General features: G+C 44.0%; 1 protein-coding gene across 1 annotated transcript in view; it reads left to right on the top strand.

The window, feature by feature from the left end:
* fig4a (FIG4 phosphoinositide 5-phosphatase a) overlaps nt 1-15963 on the top strand; it is a 490173-nt gene that overhangs the window by 156583 nt on the left and 317627 nt on the right. Inside the window, exons 14-15 of the mRNA XM_084313832.1 lie at nt 4189-4337; nt 6538-6704. Of these exons, the coding sequence (XP_084169958.1) occupies nt 4189-4337; nt 6538-6704 (316 nt within the window). The remainder of the gene's footprint in view (nt 1-4188; nt 4338-6537; nt 6705-15963) is intronic.

Here is a 15963-nt window from a genome sequence, read left to right as displayed (position 1 = left end):
TCTTTTACCCAGTGAGTTTCCTCTGGTCAGGACAAAGATTATGACAAAGCACTTCACTCATCCTCCTGTGGATGAGTCTCTCCAGTTGCTTCTATCGCCCCCTCTCCTCCTGAAGCCATCCATATTCACCCCAGCCTTCAGTCAGACCCCCGCCCGCGCCCACACCTCCGGAAACCCAGTCTGCCCTCGTGTTACCATAGAGACGCAGAATCCGCATTGACTCACACACACACACACACACACACACACACACACACACACACACACACACACACACACACACACACACACACACACGACACCCGAGGTGATTTCTATGTTTATTTTGGGTTTTGATTCACTGTATTGTAGGTGTCCTGAGACAGTTTTAACCCTACACGATTATTATTATTATTATTATTATTATTATTATTATTATTATTATTATTATTATTATTATTATTATTATTATTATTATTATTATTATTATTATTATTATTATTATTATTATTATTATTATTATATATAAATTCTTTATTAAATAACCTTACATTACATTACATTACATTTAGGGTGGGCCCTCATTTTCAATGGTGCCGAGATTACAATTGACAATAATAAAACATAATAACAACAGACAAAGACAAAGATAAGTTGGACAATAAGACAAAAAATATTAACATTGATTAAAACTATTCCTGGTTAAAGTATTTACATTCAAAGACATTAACACATTGAGAGCCACGCCCCTATGCCCAGATAACCCCTTCCGTGCCAGCGCTTTAGTCAATGGGAGGTCGGGGGGATATTTGCGAACGCTTAAACTATATCTTAAATTGGGCGGCTACGTGGCGTAGTGGGCAAGGCGCTCGCCACGAATGCGGAGACGCTGGGCTCGCCTGTTCGAGCCCAGCGCTCCACATTGCTTTCAGTTTAGCTGGTCGTTCGTACTAATACACATTGGCCGTATTAGGGGGTGGGAAACTGATTGGTGGGGATCGGGCGTTGTGGACAGCGACTCCTACAGGTCGGTTGGTGCGCCTGCGCAGTAGAATCAGGAAGTGTTGGGGGCAGCGTGAGCCTCCCACGCGTTACTCCTCGCCACTGAGAGATCGAGCTGCGCAGGTGAAAAGATGCGACTGCTGTTACCTCAAGTACCGGAGGGGACTTGTGCTATGTATGACTTAGTCCACATTGCAGCCGGCTTGTGGGAGGCAAAAAACAGCGTTCGTGACGGGGGAGGGTTGAATTGGATGATACGAAATTGGGATGGGAGAAAATATAGAAAAAATGGGAGAAAAAGTGGATAAAAAAAAAAAACTATCTTAAATTATGGCTATGGGTCTAAAACACCCCTCGCTTATCAATGACTTGCTTGCAGTCAACATGTACGAAACGGATTGTTTTTTCATTGGTACATTTCCATTTTATACCATTTTGAATACGAGTATAGTTTCGGAGAGTTCTAGTAATTTCAGAGAAATTCCGCGATAATGCATGGATACTATTGCATTGACTGAGGGGACTGGAAGAAGCGTTGATTATCTGTTTCGGAGTATAACGTTGGATCAATAAACGCGATCGATATTTGGAATGGCGAACAGGAATTGGATTAATCTTTTTGCAGAACATCTGATGTGAGGTAATTATTATATTATATTATTGTATTATGCACAATCGTTGCGGGCAAGATCCCCCGCATTTCACTGTATACTTGTATGTCGTGACAAATAAAACTCTTGACTTGACTTGGACTCTATGTTACCAGTTTTGGGTTAATCGGATGTTTTTTTCACAGCGATCACAACGTGTGTGTGTGTGCGTGACATTAGCGCTAAGCACGGCATAGATAATAGATTTTTCAGCCCGCTTCTCTAGTGTGCATAAGTACACATATACTATCGATAATCTAGCGTTTATTTGAAAACTATTCATAAATCTGCCGAATAATGACAAAGTGTTTTGTGTATTCCACTAAAGAGCTAAAAGAAATAACGAGAAAAAAACGAGAACTCGTCATTGGCACTCAACGCATGGCGAGTTAAGACGACTAATCTCGTCGTTGGCACTCAAAGTGTTAAGATTTTGAAAGCATTTATTTTCTTTTAATGTCACGATGTTATCAGGGTGTCGATATTCGAAGTGCTGTGTAGGTTATTCCACGAGTCCGGAGCACAACATCTAAACGCAGTCTTTCGGAGTTTGGATTTGACCTGAGGAACATGTACAGGGTTCCCACAGGGTCTTAAAAAGTATTTTATAATCAGAATTTTAGGTCTTGGGGGGCGGCTAGGTGGCGCAGTGGCAAGGCGCTCGCCACCAACGCAGGAGATGCTGGGTTCGAGCCCAGCTCTCGGCGTTGCTACCAGCTTGGCTGGTCGTTCATACTAATACAATTGGCAGTATTAGGGGGTGGGAAGCTGGTGGGTGGGGATCGGACGTTGTGGACAGCGACTCCTACAGGTCGGTTGGTGCGCCTGCGCAGTAGAATCAGGAAGCGACGAGGGCGGCGTGTCCCTCCCACGCAGACCCTCGCCGCTGAGAGATCGCGCTGTGCAGGTGAAAAGATAATAATAATAATAATAATACTTCGTTTTATATAGCGCCTTTCAGAGGACCCAAGGTCGCTTTACATAAGGGGGGGGGGGGGGGGGAGATAACAAGTCAACAAACATAGTGGACAGACACAACACATACATATAAAGTGAGAAAGTTAGGGGTTGAAGGCCAGGTTGAAGAGTTGATGGCTGCCTCCTCGAGTACCGGAGGGGACACGTGATGCAAGGCTTTGTTCACATTGCAGCCGGCTTGTGGGAGGTATGGGAGGGTAGAATTGGACAAATACGAAATTGGGGACGGGAGAAAAAAAGAAAAATTGGGAGAAAAAGTAGATTAAAAAAAAATAATTTAGGTCTTGCATGTGATTTTGATAGGTCTTAAGAATTTATTGGATTTTCGGATGTTGCGATAACGTCTCTCTGTATCTCGTTTAAATGTTCATTCATTCATTCAATCTTTATTTAATCTGGAAGGATCGTTGAGAGCAAGCTCTCATTGACAATGACGTTGAGATATGCAACACATGATAAATATTTGTATTTGTATGTATTTACATTTACATTTAGTCATTAGCGACTTGTAAGTCGCTTTGGATAAAAGCGTCGGCTAAATAACTAAATGACAAACAAAAAAAAGAAAACAGTATAGAAATTCAATCAATTAAACATTTAAAATAATTTAAAACAACTGCAGACTGTGGTGAAGTGGTTTGCTATTAAAAATGTAAACAGACCAAAAGATACTAATGAATTGAGTTGTAAAGTGCAATGCAAAACGTTCCATGTTTCTGGGGCACAGAAAGCTAAAAAAGACGATTTTCCTAATTCAGTGCAAACTCTGGGAACCTTAAGTGTCAAAGCCAATCACCAGAGCGTGAGTGTGATAAGGTCAAGAGCTCCAGTCCAGCAGTGAGGTGATGTAGGGAGATCACCAATAATGGCCTTAATACAGAAACGGATGCCAATGCAAGTCACGTCTCTCTGCCAGAGAGGACCACTCGACCTTTGACCACCCGATGTGAGGAAGAAGCGTCCGGGCTGCAGATTAAGCCATATGGTAATAATACCCTATCGGCTCCCCTCCCTCAACAATTCATATGGAATTGACTTATTTGGTGGATCATATTAATATGTACTGTGTGGTAATTCCATGTACGAATAAATAAATGATGATGATGACTTATCATGCTTCTAAGGCTGAGACGATATGCCATTTGGAAGAATCAAATTCTTTTATTATTATTATTTAAACAATTTAAAACGACCACAGTGATCCTTCTCATGTTACAGTCGGTGGTCTCTGGATGTGATGGAGGAGTGCACTGCATATTGAGTGCACAGAGTTGCAATTCAACAGAATTTACATGAAATGGGGATGTTTTAACTAAAACATGCCACAACAAGACCTAGTATTTTAGTCAAATATATTAAAAAAAAAGAATATTGACACATGCAAAAAAAGGTTACGCCACTTATCGATTTCACGCCGCTAATAAGTGGCCTCAGCCTCGCATGCTTTCAGTTATCAGTGTTACTTAGAACCAACATGTCTTTGAGTTTTGCTGGTAAATGTTCTCTTGGTACTGTAGTACTTGCACTATTATATAAATGTATACCATTGCATAACCTAATCATTTCCACGGCCGTTCAGACGGGAGTGTTACGCACCAACTGCGTGGATTGCCTGGACCGCACCAACACGGCCCAGTTCATGGTGGGGAAGTGTGCGCTGGCCTACCAGCTCTACGCCCTGGGGATGATCGACAAACCCAAACTCCAGTTCGACACCGACTGCGTCAGGTGAGGTACTACTTAGAGCAGGGGTGCCCAACCAGTCGATTGCGATCGACAGGTAGATCGCGGGCTGATTTCAAGTAGATCTCGATTAATAAAATTTTAGTATACATTTTTTATTTTTTTTTGCTGTTTGTTATTTAAGATGAGGTCGGACTCGGCACTGACAGATTTGTGTTCATTATGCTGCTTTTATAAAGCCTCAAATGACGGCTTACAATATTTCATGAAAGCAAAGTGTTTTGTTTGTCTAAGATTTTAAAAGGTTTAAACTTTACAGCACTGTCAAAGTTGAACAAAGTGCTGTACAAGTCCGACAACATTAAAAAAAAAAATTATAAAAAATAAATAAATAAAAAGGTCAAATTTTGGCTGGTAGCTCTCGGCTAGGTGGTAAATTAAAAAGTAGATCTTGGTTCAAAAAAGGTTGGGCACCCCTGACTTGTGAAGTGTTTTGTGTGTGTGTGTTTTACAGACTTCTTCTCCTTCCGGCATCATCAAAGCGTTGTGTGAGCCAGCCTGGTGACTTTGCTCTGGAGGTCCTTCTTCTTTGTAGTAAAAATGAAGGAAACATGCCTCTTGGAACAACAAGCGTTGTGTTGTGAAAAAATGGACTTTCACACTCGTGACTAAACCATATAGTGCTGACATTGTTTCTGACTCTCTGCGTTCAGCACGGGGGGGGGACATCAGGTGCCTGCCTGGTGGTGGTGCTGCGTCACGGAGGCTACTATCTGGAACACGCTCTTCACTGCGTCACGCTACTAGGGCTGTCCCCGACTAAAGATTTGGATGGTCGACTAGGATTGGTCAAAATTTGCCGTTAGTCGACTATTGGTCGACTAAAAAAAAAAATATATATATAATATTTAAAAAAAAAAAAATCAATATTTTTTTATCATTCCATTTGGGCTGTGGGGGGTGCTTAATGTCTGAAGGAGTCGACTGAAGGCTTCTTGTCCTCTGCAAAAGCATGCAATTGGTCCACTGATGGATACATCTTGATATTTGTCTAGTCTAGTGTGTTCATTAGATGGGTGAAATCCTCTTTCAGTGCCTCTGTGCCTGTTTTCGTAGGCAGTTAGCCTCTGGTATGCGTGCCATTAGCGTTAGCCACGCTTCTAGGCCTCTTTTCTTTTGGATTTTTTTTTTTTTTATATATATTCGACTAAGAGGTTGGTCGACTACAGCTCCTTTCGACCGATTAGTCGACTAATCGATTAATAGGGGTCAGCCCTACACGCTACTAAATGCAGCATATCGGTTCAATGGTGGAACTTCCCACCACAGTTAGGACAGCCGAAAAACCCGACCTATCTTTCGCCGTCGACTAAAGACGCACTTCTTCGATCAATATCTGAAATGGGGATTTTTTTTACAAAAAAACATCTTACCGTCTTCTACTATCATGCACTTTTCCACTAAATAATCCTCCTTGTCTATATTACTTCCTACTATACTAATAATGTCTCTACTACTACTATGCACTCAACACTGCAGCGCCCAAGTTTCAACACTGTTGAATGAACATCGTTATTCAGCTCTGTAAGAGTCGTACCCTGCTGACTTGTCGACGTACAGAACTTAGGATAAAAGCGTTCAGCTAAATGATAAAAACATTTTTAATGTAAATGCCCCTGTACCCCCCCCCCCCCCCCCCCCCCCCATGTTATGACACTTAAAGGAACAATTGACTTGAGACACATTTCACTGTGATTACGAACCAGTTGATTGTGTGTGTGTGTGTGTGTACGTGCATGTTTCTGTGTCTGTGCATGTTTCTGTGTCTGTGCGTGTACGTGCATGTTTCTGTGTCTGTACGTGCATGTTTGTGTGTGTGTACGTACATGTTTGTGTGTGTGTGTGTACGTACATGTTTGTGTGTGTGTGTACGTGTGTGTGTCTGTGTGTGTACGTACATGTTTGTGTGTGTGTGTGTACGTACATGTTTGTGTGTGTGTGTGTACGTACATGTTTGTGTGTGTGTACGTGTGTGTGTCTGTGTGTGTACGTACATGTTTGTGTGTGTGTGTGTACGTGCATGTTTGTGTGTGTGTGTGTGCATGTTTGTGCATGTTTGTGCGTGCATGTTTGTGTGTGTGTGTGTCTGTATGTATGTGTGTGTGTACGTACATGTGTGTGTGTGTGTGTGTGTACGTACATGTGTTTGTGTGTGTGTGCGCCCCCCCCCCCCCCCCCCCTCCAGACTGTTTGAGGAGCTGTACGAGGACCATGGCGACACCCTGTCTCTGCAGTACGGAGGCTCCCAGCTGGTCCACAGGGTCAAGACGTACCGCAAGATCGCCCCCTGGACGCAGCACAGCAAGGACATCATGCAGACGCTGTCCCGCTACTACAGCAACGCCTTCTCAGGTACACACACACACACACACACACACACACACACACGCACACACACACACACACACACACACGCGCGCGCACACATACACACAGACACACACACATATACACACACACACATATACACACACACATACACACACACACACACACACACACACACATATACACACAGACACACACACATATACACACACATATATACACACACACATATACACACATACGCACACACACACACAGACACACGCACGCATATACACACACACACATAGGCGCCCACTTAACGGAGCAGAAGATGCACGTGCTCCAGGACTATTGAACTTGGGGGGAGCAAGCTTGTCTCTTTGCTCCCTCACTTTTTGATCATATCATATGATATAAATACCCCCCCCCCAATTTATAAATCTTATCGAACCATAACTACGTAATTTCAATCAAATTAATAATACGCAATGACACTTAATAGCAAGTTTTTAAGTTTCCAAAGATTGTGTGACCCCCCACTTTAATGGTTTGATCCAGTGCCCACGGGCCACGGTTCGTCGGCATGACGTATACGACATGTTGGGGGAGGCGGCTTTTTCGAAACCCTTGAAAAATTCAGGCTGGATATTGGATAACATTGTGACTCGTGAGGATTATTCTTCGGCGTTTACATCAAAATGGAGCAAATCATCACGTAAGTCGAACACTGTGACTGTATACTAAATGCGCAAACAGATTGAAACTGAATATTTCTCGTATGGTGAGCCTCGGCGCTGCACCGAGTGAATCCAGAGATACAGGATGGTGCGCAGGCGCTGTGATCACCCAACGACGGAAATAATGCCGCTTTGAGCAGTTTATAAAAAAATATTAAAAATATTTATTAGCAACGCCGAGCTTTCAAACCATCCCGTATCTCTGTGCGAACCCCTCGTGCAACTGTGAGCACCTTTGTAATGTCTCTGTGATACTTGTATAACGAACGGTTCGGCCAGAACCAGTCCTTCATGGTAAATCTAGGTTGGTTTCCCATTGAGGAGCAAGTGACTGTGGATTCACTCGGTGCAGCACAGTCACGAAAGGGGACCCTGATGTAAACAAGACAAACGTCTTTCTCTGGTCTGCATCCCCTTAACAATTGTGTGTATTGAGCCGTACTGTATTGTACCCATTCTGCAATCTGTTAAATAAAGTTTTCATTCATTCAGCCGCGGCGCTCACTGGGGCTATTGATAGCGTCAATTAGTTGTTGTTGTTGTTGTTGTTGTTGGTGCTGCGGATGTGAACGGGGCTGGAGGGGCTTTGGGAGGATGGGAAAGTTATTATTATTATTATAATAGTAATTGGCTATCATACGTGCCTAGCTAGCGTTAGCTAAAAGAGCCCTCGCAGTGAAGTTATTATTATTATAGCTATCATACTGCAATATAAACTGAGTTTTATAGTGAAAAGAGCAGATTTATTTTGGTCAAGATTGAAGGCTCTATATTGCAGGAAATTGCACATACAGGTGTTCATTAAATGTAAAAAAATTGCAAAAAAATTAAAATAAAAAAAAAATGTAAAAAAAAAAAAGAATAAAAAAAAAATTGCACCCCCACTTTCAACTATAACTAGGCGGCCATGCACACACATATACACACAAACATACATACGCACACACACACACACGCATACGCATACACACACACATACGCACACACACAGACACACACACATATACACACACACATATACACACACACAGACACACACACACAGACACACACACACATATACACACACACGCACACACACAGACACACACACACATATACACACACACACACACACACACATACAGATACAGGAAACAAATAAACGCATGATACAAACCTTTTTCCCCCCGACTGCATCTCCATTCAAACCCCATCCTGCTCACATCAGGTCGTTCTTTATCACAGAGTGTCCTCAGGTCAGGACAAAGATTATGACAAAGCACTTCACTCATCCTCATCCGTCTCTCGCCCGTCGCCCCGTCCTCCTGAAAACATTCACATTCATCCCGGCCTTCTGACACCCCCCCCCCCCCCCCTGCCCACGCCTCCGGAAACCCAGTCTGCCCTTGTGTCCCCCAGTTACCGTAGAAACGCAGATTCCGCATTGACACATACACACGCACACACACACACACACACGCATACAAGTTTTTGTGGGGAATGTGAATTAATACAACCATTCATTATATCTTATAAACAAACATGACAACACACGATAAGATATACAAGCATTAATTACAGTGCATATCCAATGAAATTACCATTTAGTCAAATGTCTTATACAGGATATACCCCTAATACCTGTTATCTATTCCCCTACATACATATGCTCCAGCTCGTACCCCCCCCCTCCCGGACCCCCCATTGGATAATCCAACCATTATAACTTGTTCCTAACCAGACATTACCATTATATGCTAGCTTTTATTCTCTCCACCACTTCTAACCACAGAACCATCGTGATGCTATCAGCTTTTTAGCCACTGTGATACCGGATAAAACCAATCTCTTTAGCTGTGGAGGTACTGCATGTTCAAAGACATCATTCAGCAGTAATACAGGGGTGTACAGGTATATCCAGAGTTAAGAGATTTGATCTTCAATGTTTTTTTATTATTATTTTTTTTTTTTAATCTTCCCCCTCCTTCTCTTTCCGATTTTTCTCCCATCCCACTGTTAGTCGTTATGCCAATTCCCAACCCCCTTCCTGGTTGTTGCGCACTTTCCCCTACTGTTGGTCCGAGAGGCCGGAGACTGTCACATGCTTTCCTCCGACACATGTGCAGCCAGCCGGCAGCCAGCCTGGCCGCTCAGATTCTCACCAGGAGAGTGTAACGTGTGGAAGGTCGCACTACCTCTCTCCAGATCCTACCTTCGCTGAGCAGGCGCCCCGACCAAACTGTAGGGGTCGCTGTCCACAACGCCCAGGACCCACCCACGGCTCCCCTCCCCCTAACTCAGCCAAGCGAGTTAGTATAGCGATCAGCCCGAGCCAAGGCAATGCTGACTCTCCGGGAGTCGAGACCGCAGCCTCTTGCATTGGCGACAAGCACAATCTCCGCTACGCCACCTGACCGCCCTATCTTCAATGTTGAATATCGATTTTTTTTTAATTTCCTTTCTGTTTTGTCCTCTTCTTGTTTTAATTGTATTACTAATTTCATTCTGTATTTGTATTCTGTTGTATTATTTATTTTCTTGTGAGGACCCCAGGTAGACTGGCGGCCATCCATTTGCATCCTAGGTTACATAAACACTGATAATGTTCAGAGAGAGAGATGTTAATTCAGTCAGAAGAAAAAAGCTTATTGTGGAACGTTAATGTCAAGTGGGACATGTGTGTAACATAAGCACGAAAGAACGTTGGACTCACATTTTCAGTTGCACTCATCTACACTAAAGAAGTCTGACATCAGTGTGCTTTGGGGCGGGAGAGCTCCTGTTCCTCACTTGCATGTCTGGTCCCACAGTGGGCACACTGAGTTCTAGTGCTGGGATTAAAGATCCGAATCTTTACCAGGAATCACGAGTCCCGAGGTCTTCATTAACTCGGATCCTATGAGTCCTCTGTCTGTCTGTCTGTCTGTCTGTCTCTGACTGGCTGCTGCAGTGCTGCCTGCTAAGTACACACACACACACAGCCCTGCTATATATCTCATCCCACTATATTGTTATTTTTATTCTAATTAGTGTATTCTTGACCACATCTTGCACTTTTTACTTTTATATTGTGCTTCTATTTAATTTAGTTGATATTTCATTTTATTCCACCTTTTTATTTTTGCAGTTGTGCAGCCCTGGCCTATTTAATTATATATATATATATATAATTATATATATCATCATCATCATATATATATATATAATATTTTTTTTACTTATAACTATATTATTCTATTGTGCTTCTATTTAATTTAGTTGATATTTCATTTTATTCCACCTTTTTATTTTTGCAGTTGTGCAGCCCTGGCCTATTTAATTATATATATATATATATATATATATATATATATATATATATATATATATATATATATATATATATATATATATATATATATATATATATATATATTTTTTTTTTACTTATAACTATATTATTCTATTGTGCTTCTATTTAATTTAGTTGATATTTTGTGCTATACTCTCTTAATTTAGTTCATATTCCATCTGATTCTGAAACGGAACTCGTTCAAAGATTCAGGTCAGCGACCTCCCGTTAGGGCCTCACCGGAACCGGATCACTTTAGTGAGTGACTCGCACTAAAACCGATTCCATAAAATTAACCGGATTTACCACCACTACGGAGTTCACATAAGATAAGATATTCCTTTGTTGATCCACTTGGGGAACTTTGGGCGTCATAGCAGTCATGGGGGAGGGGGGAGGGGAGGCACAGGTATGGGCAGGGTAATAGTAGAAAGACATAAATATAGGCAATACAATTTTATTTATTTTTGTATCCTCTTTTTCTCCGCCTGATTTTCTATGCTTTTCTCCCCGTCCCAATTTAGTCGTTATGCCAATTCCCCCCCTCCCCTACCTGGTCGTTGTGCGCATGTTCCCCCTACTGGTCTGTACAACTGGGAACCCTGAAGTCCACCACCTTCTTCCTCCGACACGTGGAGACAGCCAGCGGCTCTTTTTTCACCTGGCAGCGAGGACTCTCATTGGTGAAGTGTAACGCGTGGGAGGTCACGCTGCCTTCACCACTTCCTGCCTTTCGCTGAGCAGGCGCCCAGACCTGACCTGTAGGCGTCGCTGTCCACAACGCCAGTTTCCCACCCACGGCTTCCCTCCCCCTAACCCAGCCAAACGAGTTAGTATAGCGATCAGCCCAAGCCTCAAGCAATGCTGACTCCGGGAGTCGAGACCGCAGCCTCTTGCATTGGTGACGAGCGCAATCTCCGCTATGCCACCTGACCGCCTTATATAGGCAATCAAATTTTATCTGAATCAAAAAATATGAGGGAAAAATAAACGGTGTAAACAAAGGTGCAGATGAGGGTCTGTGTGCCCTATCACTTATATTATACGTTACAATAAATATAGGCAATACAGAATTTTTATCTGAATGTATACTATCAGTAAGAGTAAAAGTAAAGAGTATACACAAGGTACCCTAACCGGCATGATATACGTCATACGTTGTAGTCCGTGCACGGTTTGGTGGTTAAGAGTCAGACATCAGGCACAGGAGATATGGGAGGCACACTGTAATGTAGCACATAGCTTGCTGCAGACTGTTTGCCATTAACCCCTTCACTGCCACACCACCGCTTCATCACGCGTATTCAATAGAGTCTGCGTCACATAACGACGCTTCTGTCGCACACACATACCCTCTCCAGGTATTGTTATTTATGAGGCATCTAATTGGGAATGTAATCTAGACTTAATTGCTCGGCTCACCACTTGCTCAGTGCAATATTATTGTTGTGGCCATTGGGGGTATAGTTGACATAATTAGGTTACCATGTGCGTAGCCGGAACTCGTACGCATGTTCCCTCAGTCCTATGTTGTTACCCCAAGGATTTTCACCCAAATTAGGCCCTATGTTCCCTCAGCCCTACTGTATGTCCCCCCATTTCTAAGAAATGTTCCTCCCATCAAGATTAGGCCCTTTGTGGGCGGCTAGGTGGTGCAGTGGGCAAGGCGCTCACCACCAATGCAGGAGACGCTGGGTTCGAGCCCAGCTCTCCGCATTGCTATCAGCTTGGCTGGTCGTTCATACTAATACATTTGGCACTATTAGGGGGTGGGAAGCTGATGGGTGGGGATCGGACATTGTGGACAGCGACTCCTACAGGTCGGTTGGTACGCCTGCGCAGTAGAATCAGGAAGTGACGGGGGCGGCGTGCCCTCCAAAAGCAGACCCCCGACGCTGAAAGATCGCGCTGTGCAGGTGAAAAGATGCGACAGCTGCTACCTCGAGTACCGGAGGGGACAAGTGCAATGTATGGCTTCGTCCACATTGCAGCCGGCTTGTGGGAGGCATGGCCTAACAGCGTTCGAGACAGGGGAGGGTAGAATTGGACGATACGAAATTGGGATGGCAGAAAAAGTAGATAAAAAAAAATATTAGGCCCTTTGTTCCCTCAGGCCTACACCCCTACAGCACCGTATGGCCGTTCCCTAATGCACCAAGCCAGCAACGCCATAATTTTTCCGCCCCTTGTGCCGGTGAAACCGGACGTTCTGAACGAGTAAAACCTTTCCTCCACGGTTTCCAGGGAACAAGCCTCCATGAATAGCAGCCATTTGAAACTGAGGAAACATACTGTAGGGATGTAGGAACATAGGGCTGTGGGAACATAGGGCTGTGGGAACATAGGGCTGTAGGAACATAGGGCTGTGGGAACATAGGGCTGTGGGAACATAGGGTTGTGGGAACATAGGGCTGTAGGAACATAGGGCTGCTGTGGGAACATAGGGCTGTATGAACATAGGGCTGTGGGAACATAGGGCTGTGGGAACATAGGGCTGTGGGAACATAGGGCTGTGGGAACATAGGGCTGTAGGAACATAGGGCTGTAGGAACATAGGGCTGTGTGAACATAGGGCTGTGTGAACATAGGGCAGTCGAAACATAGGGCTGTGGGAACATAGGGCTGTGGGAACATAGGGCTGTGGGAACATAGGGCTGTGAGAACATAGGGCTGTATGAACATAGGGCTGTATGAACATAGGGCTGTGGGAACATAGGGCTGTATGAACATAGGGCTGAGGGAACATAGGGCTGAGGGAACATAGGGCTGTGAGAACATAGGGCTGTATGAACATAGGGCTGTATGAACATAGGGCTGTGGGAACATAGGGCTGTGGGAACATAGGGCTGTGGGAACATAGGGCTGTGGGAACATAGGGCTGTGGGAACATACAGTAGGGCTGTGGGAACATAGGGCTGTAGGATCATAGGGCTGAGGGAACATAGGGCTGTGGGAACATAGGGCTGTATGAACATAGGGCTGTGGGAACATAGGGCTGTGGGAACATCGATCAAATCACACACACACCTGTCCTTGGGGTCTGGAAGCAGCACATGGAGGAATAAGCGTGATGTCTCTCTCTTCACGCAATTAACTCGTGCCAGTGTCGTCTCATTGTGTAGGAAGAAGATGATGTCTCCATCGCTCTGTGAGTTACCGTGGCAACAACCTGTCAGTCTGCCTACAGGGGGATTATATTGAAGTTTAGCTCCATACTGTACATGTGAGGCTTGTCCACAGTGTGGGGAGAGCTGTACGGTGAAACGGAGGAATCTGGAGAGGAAAATGCACGAACGCACTAAGGCTGAGACAATATGCCATTTGGAAGAGTCGATCAATCGGATTTTTTTTTTTCGATAAATATCGATATTCTTTTTTATTATTATTTTTAAAACGACTCATTTATGTTTGTTTTGCAGCAATTCTTTGTCGTTGCCGCCATCTTTAGTGTTACAGATTTCCCCATTCAAAACGACCACAGTGATCCTTCTCATGTTACAGTTGCTGGTCTCTGGATGTGATGGAGGAGTGCGCTGCATATTGAATGCAGTGTAGAGTTGCAATTCAACTGAATTTACATGAAATGGGGATATTTTAACTAAAACATGCCACAAGACCTAGTATTTTAGTATAGTATAAAGTATATACAAAAAAAATCTTCACATGAAAAAAACGTATCAATTTCACACAATTATCGATAATTATCTATAAATCGATAAGTGGTCTCAGCCTTAGAATGCACGTGCAGTGTTGAATTGACGTACCCAGAAAAGCTCGTCATTTATAAATGACAGACATGGGAGACTATCTTGTTCCTTGTGTGTGTGGGTGTGTTTGTGTGTGTGTGTGTGTGTGTGTGCTACATTGATGTTAATTCAGTCAGAAGAAGAAATGCTTATTGTGGAATGTTAGTGTCAAGTGGGACATGTTTTCAGCTTCAGTTATAACTATAGTTTTAGTGCACCCTCTCTGAGCACAGCCAACTCTGTGAGTGGGCGTGGCCCTCTGTTTATTGAAAGGAGATAGTCCAGTTAGTATCATAATTCATGAGGCTTTCAAATGTGGACCACTGTGATTGGTCGCTATGGAAGTCATGGGAGACTCTTATCTGTGTGTGTGTGTGTGTGTGTGTGTGTGTGTGTGTGTGTGTGTGTGTGTGTGTGTGTGTGTGTGTATGTGTGTATGTGTATGTGTATGTGTGTATGTGTGTATGTGTGTGTGTGTGTGTGTGTGTGTGTGTGTGTGTGTGTGAGAACGCCGGGCGTGTTAGATTGAAAGAGAGGTCGAGAGGATACGTTTTTTTTAAAACCGAAAGTGGTTCACACCTGTTGATTTCTTATTTTAGGTCAACATTCTGTTGAAATCAAGTTCCCTGTCTGCGTGTCCTCTCAGACGGGCCACAGCCACAGCACTGGACCCAGTAAAGTGACACCACCTCCTCTCCTCTCATCTCTCCTCTCCTATTTCTCTCCTCTCCCCTCTCTCTCTCTCTCTCCTCTCCTCTCTTCCCCTCTCTCTCCTCACCTCTCTTTCTCTCCCCTCTCCTCCCCCATCTCTCTCCTATCCTCTCTTTCTCTTTCTTTCTCTCTCCTCTCTCTCCCTCCTCTCTCCCTCCTCTCCTCTCTCTCCCTCCTCTCTCCTATCCTTTCTTTCTCTATCTCCTCTCTCTCTCATCTCCTCTCTCTCATCGTCTCTCCTCTCCTCTTTCTCTCCTCTCCCCTCTCTTTCTCTCCTCTCCCCTCTCTTCCTCTCTCTTTCTCTCTTCCCCTCTCTTCCTCTCTCTTCCTCTCTTCCTCTCTCTCTCTCTCTCTCTCTTCCTCTCTCTCTCTCATATACACACAGTGGTGCGTTATTGAAATCATCTGGGGTGACACGCACCACGTGCATGCGCGCTCCCGGCGCGTGCGCGCGCTCCCGCGAATGCGCATTTAATGTCCCCTCGCTTGGGCACAGACTAAAGACAGTGCCTAATTGCCTCTACGAATGGAATGTAACACGTCTTCACAACAAGGTTAGGTGTGAATGTGTCTGAGAACGTATTTAACACACCTGACGACCGGAGCTATTGATATGCAAATAGCGAGTGAGGTCCCACACCGTGCTACCCCGTCCCATGAACAACGCATGCCTGTATACACATAAACAGCAAACAACATTATACAATACAACAACAATATCAACAGAACAAGATCAAAGAAATAAAGGAGATGGTGCGGTGAATAAAACATGGTACATATATATACCTCTCTCT

Source organism: Notolepis coatsorum (genome assembly GCF_963971535.1).
Source record: "Notolepis coatsorum genome assembly, chromosome: 5".
NCBI lineage: Eukaryota > Metazoa > Chordata > Actinopteri > Aulopiformes > Paralepididae > Notolepis > Notolepis coatsorum.
The sequence above is the reverse complement of the archived record's forward strand: the minus strand, read 5'-3'. Positions and strand labels throughout refer to the sequence as shown.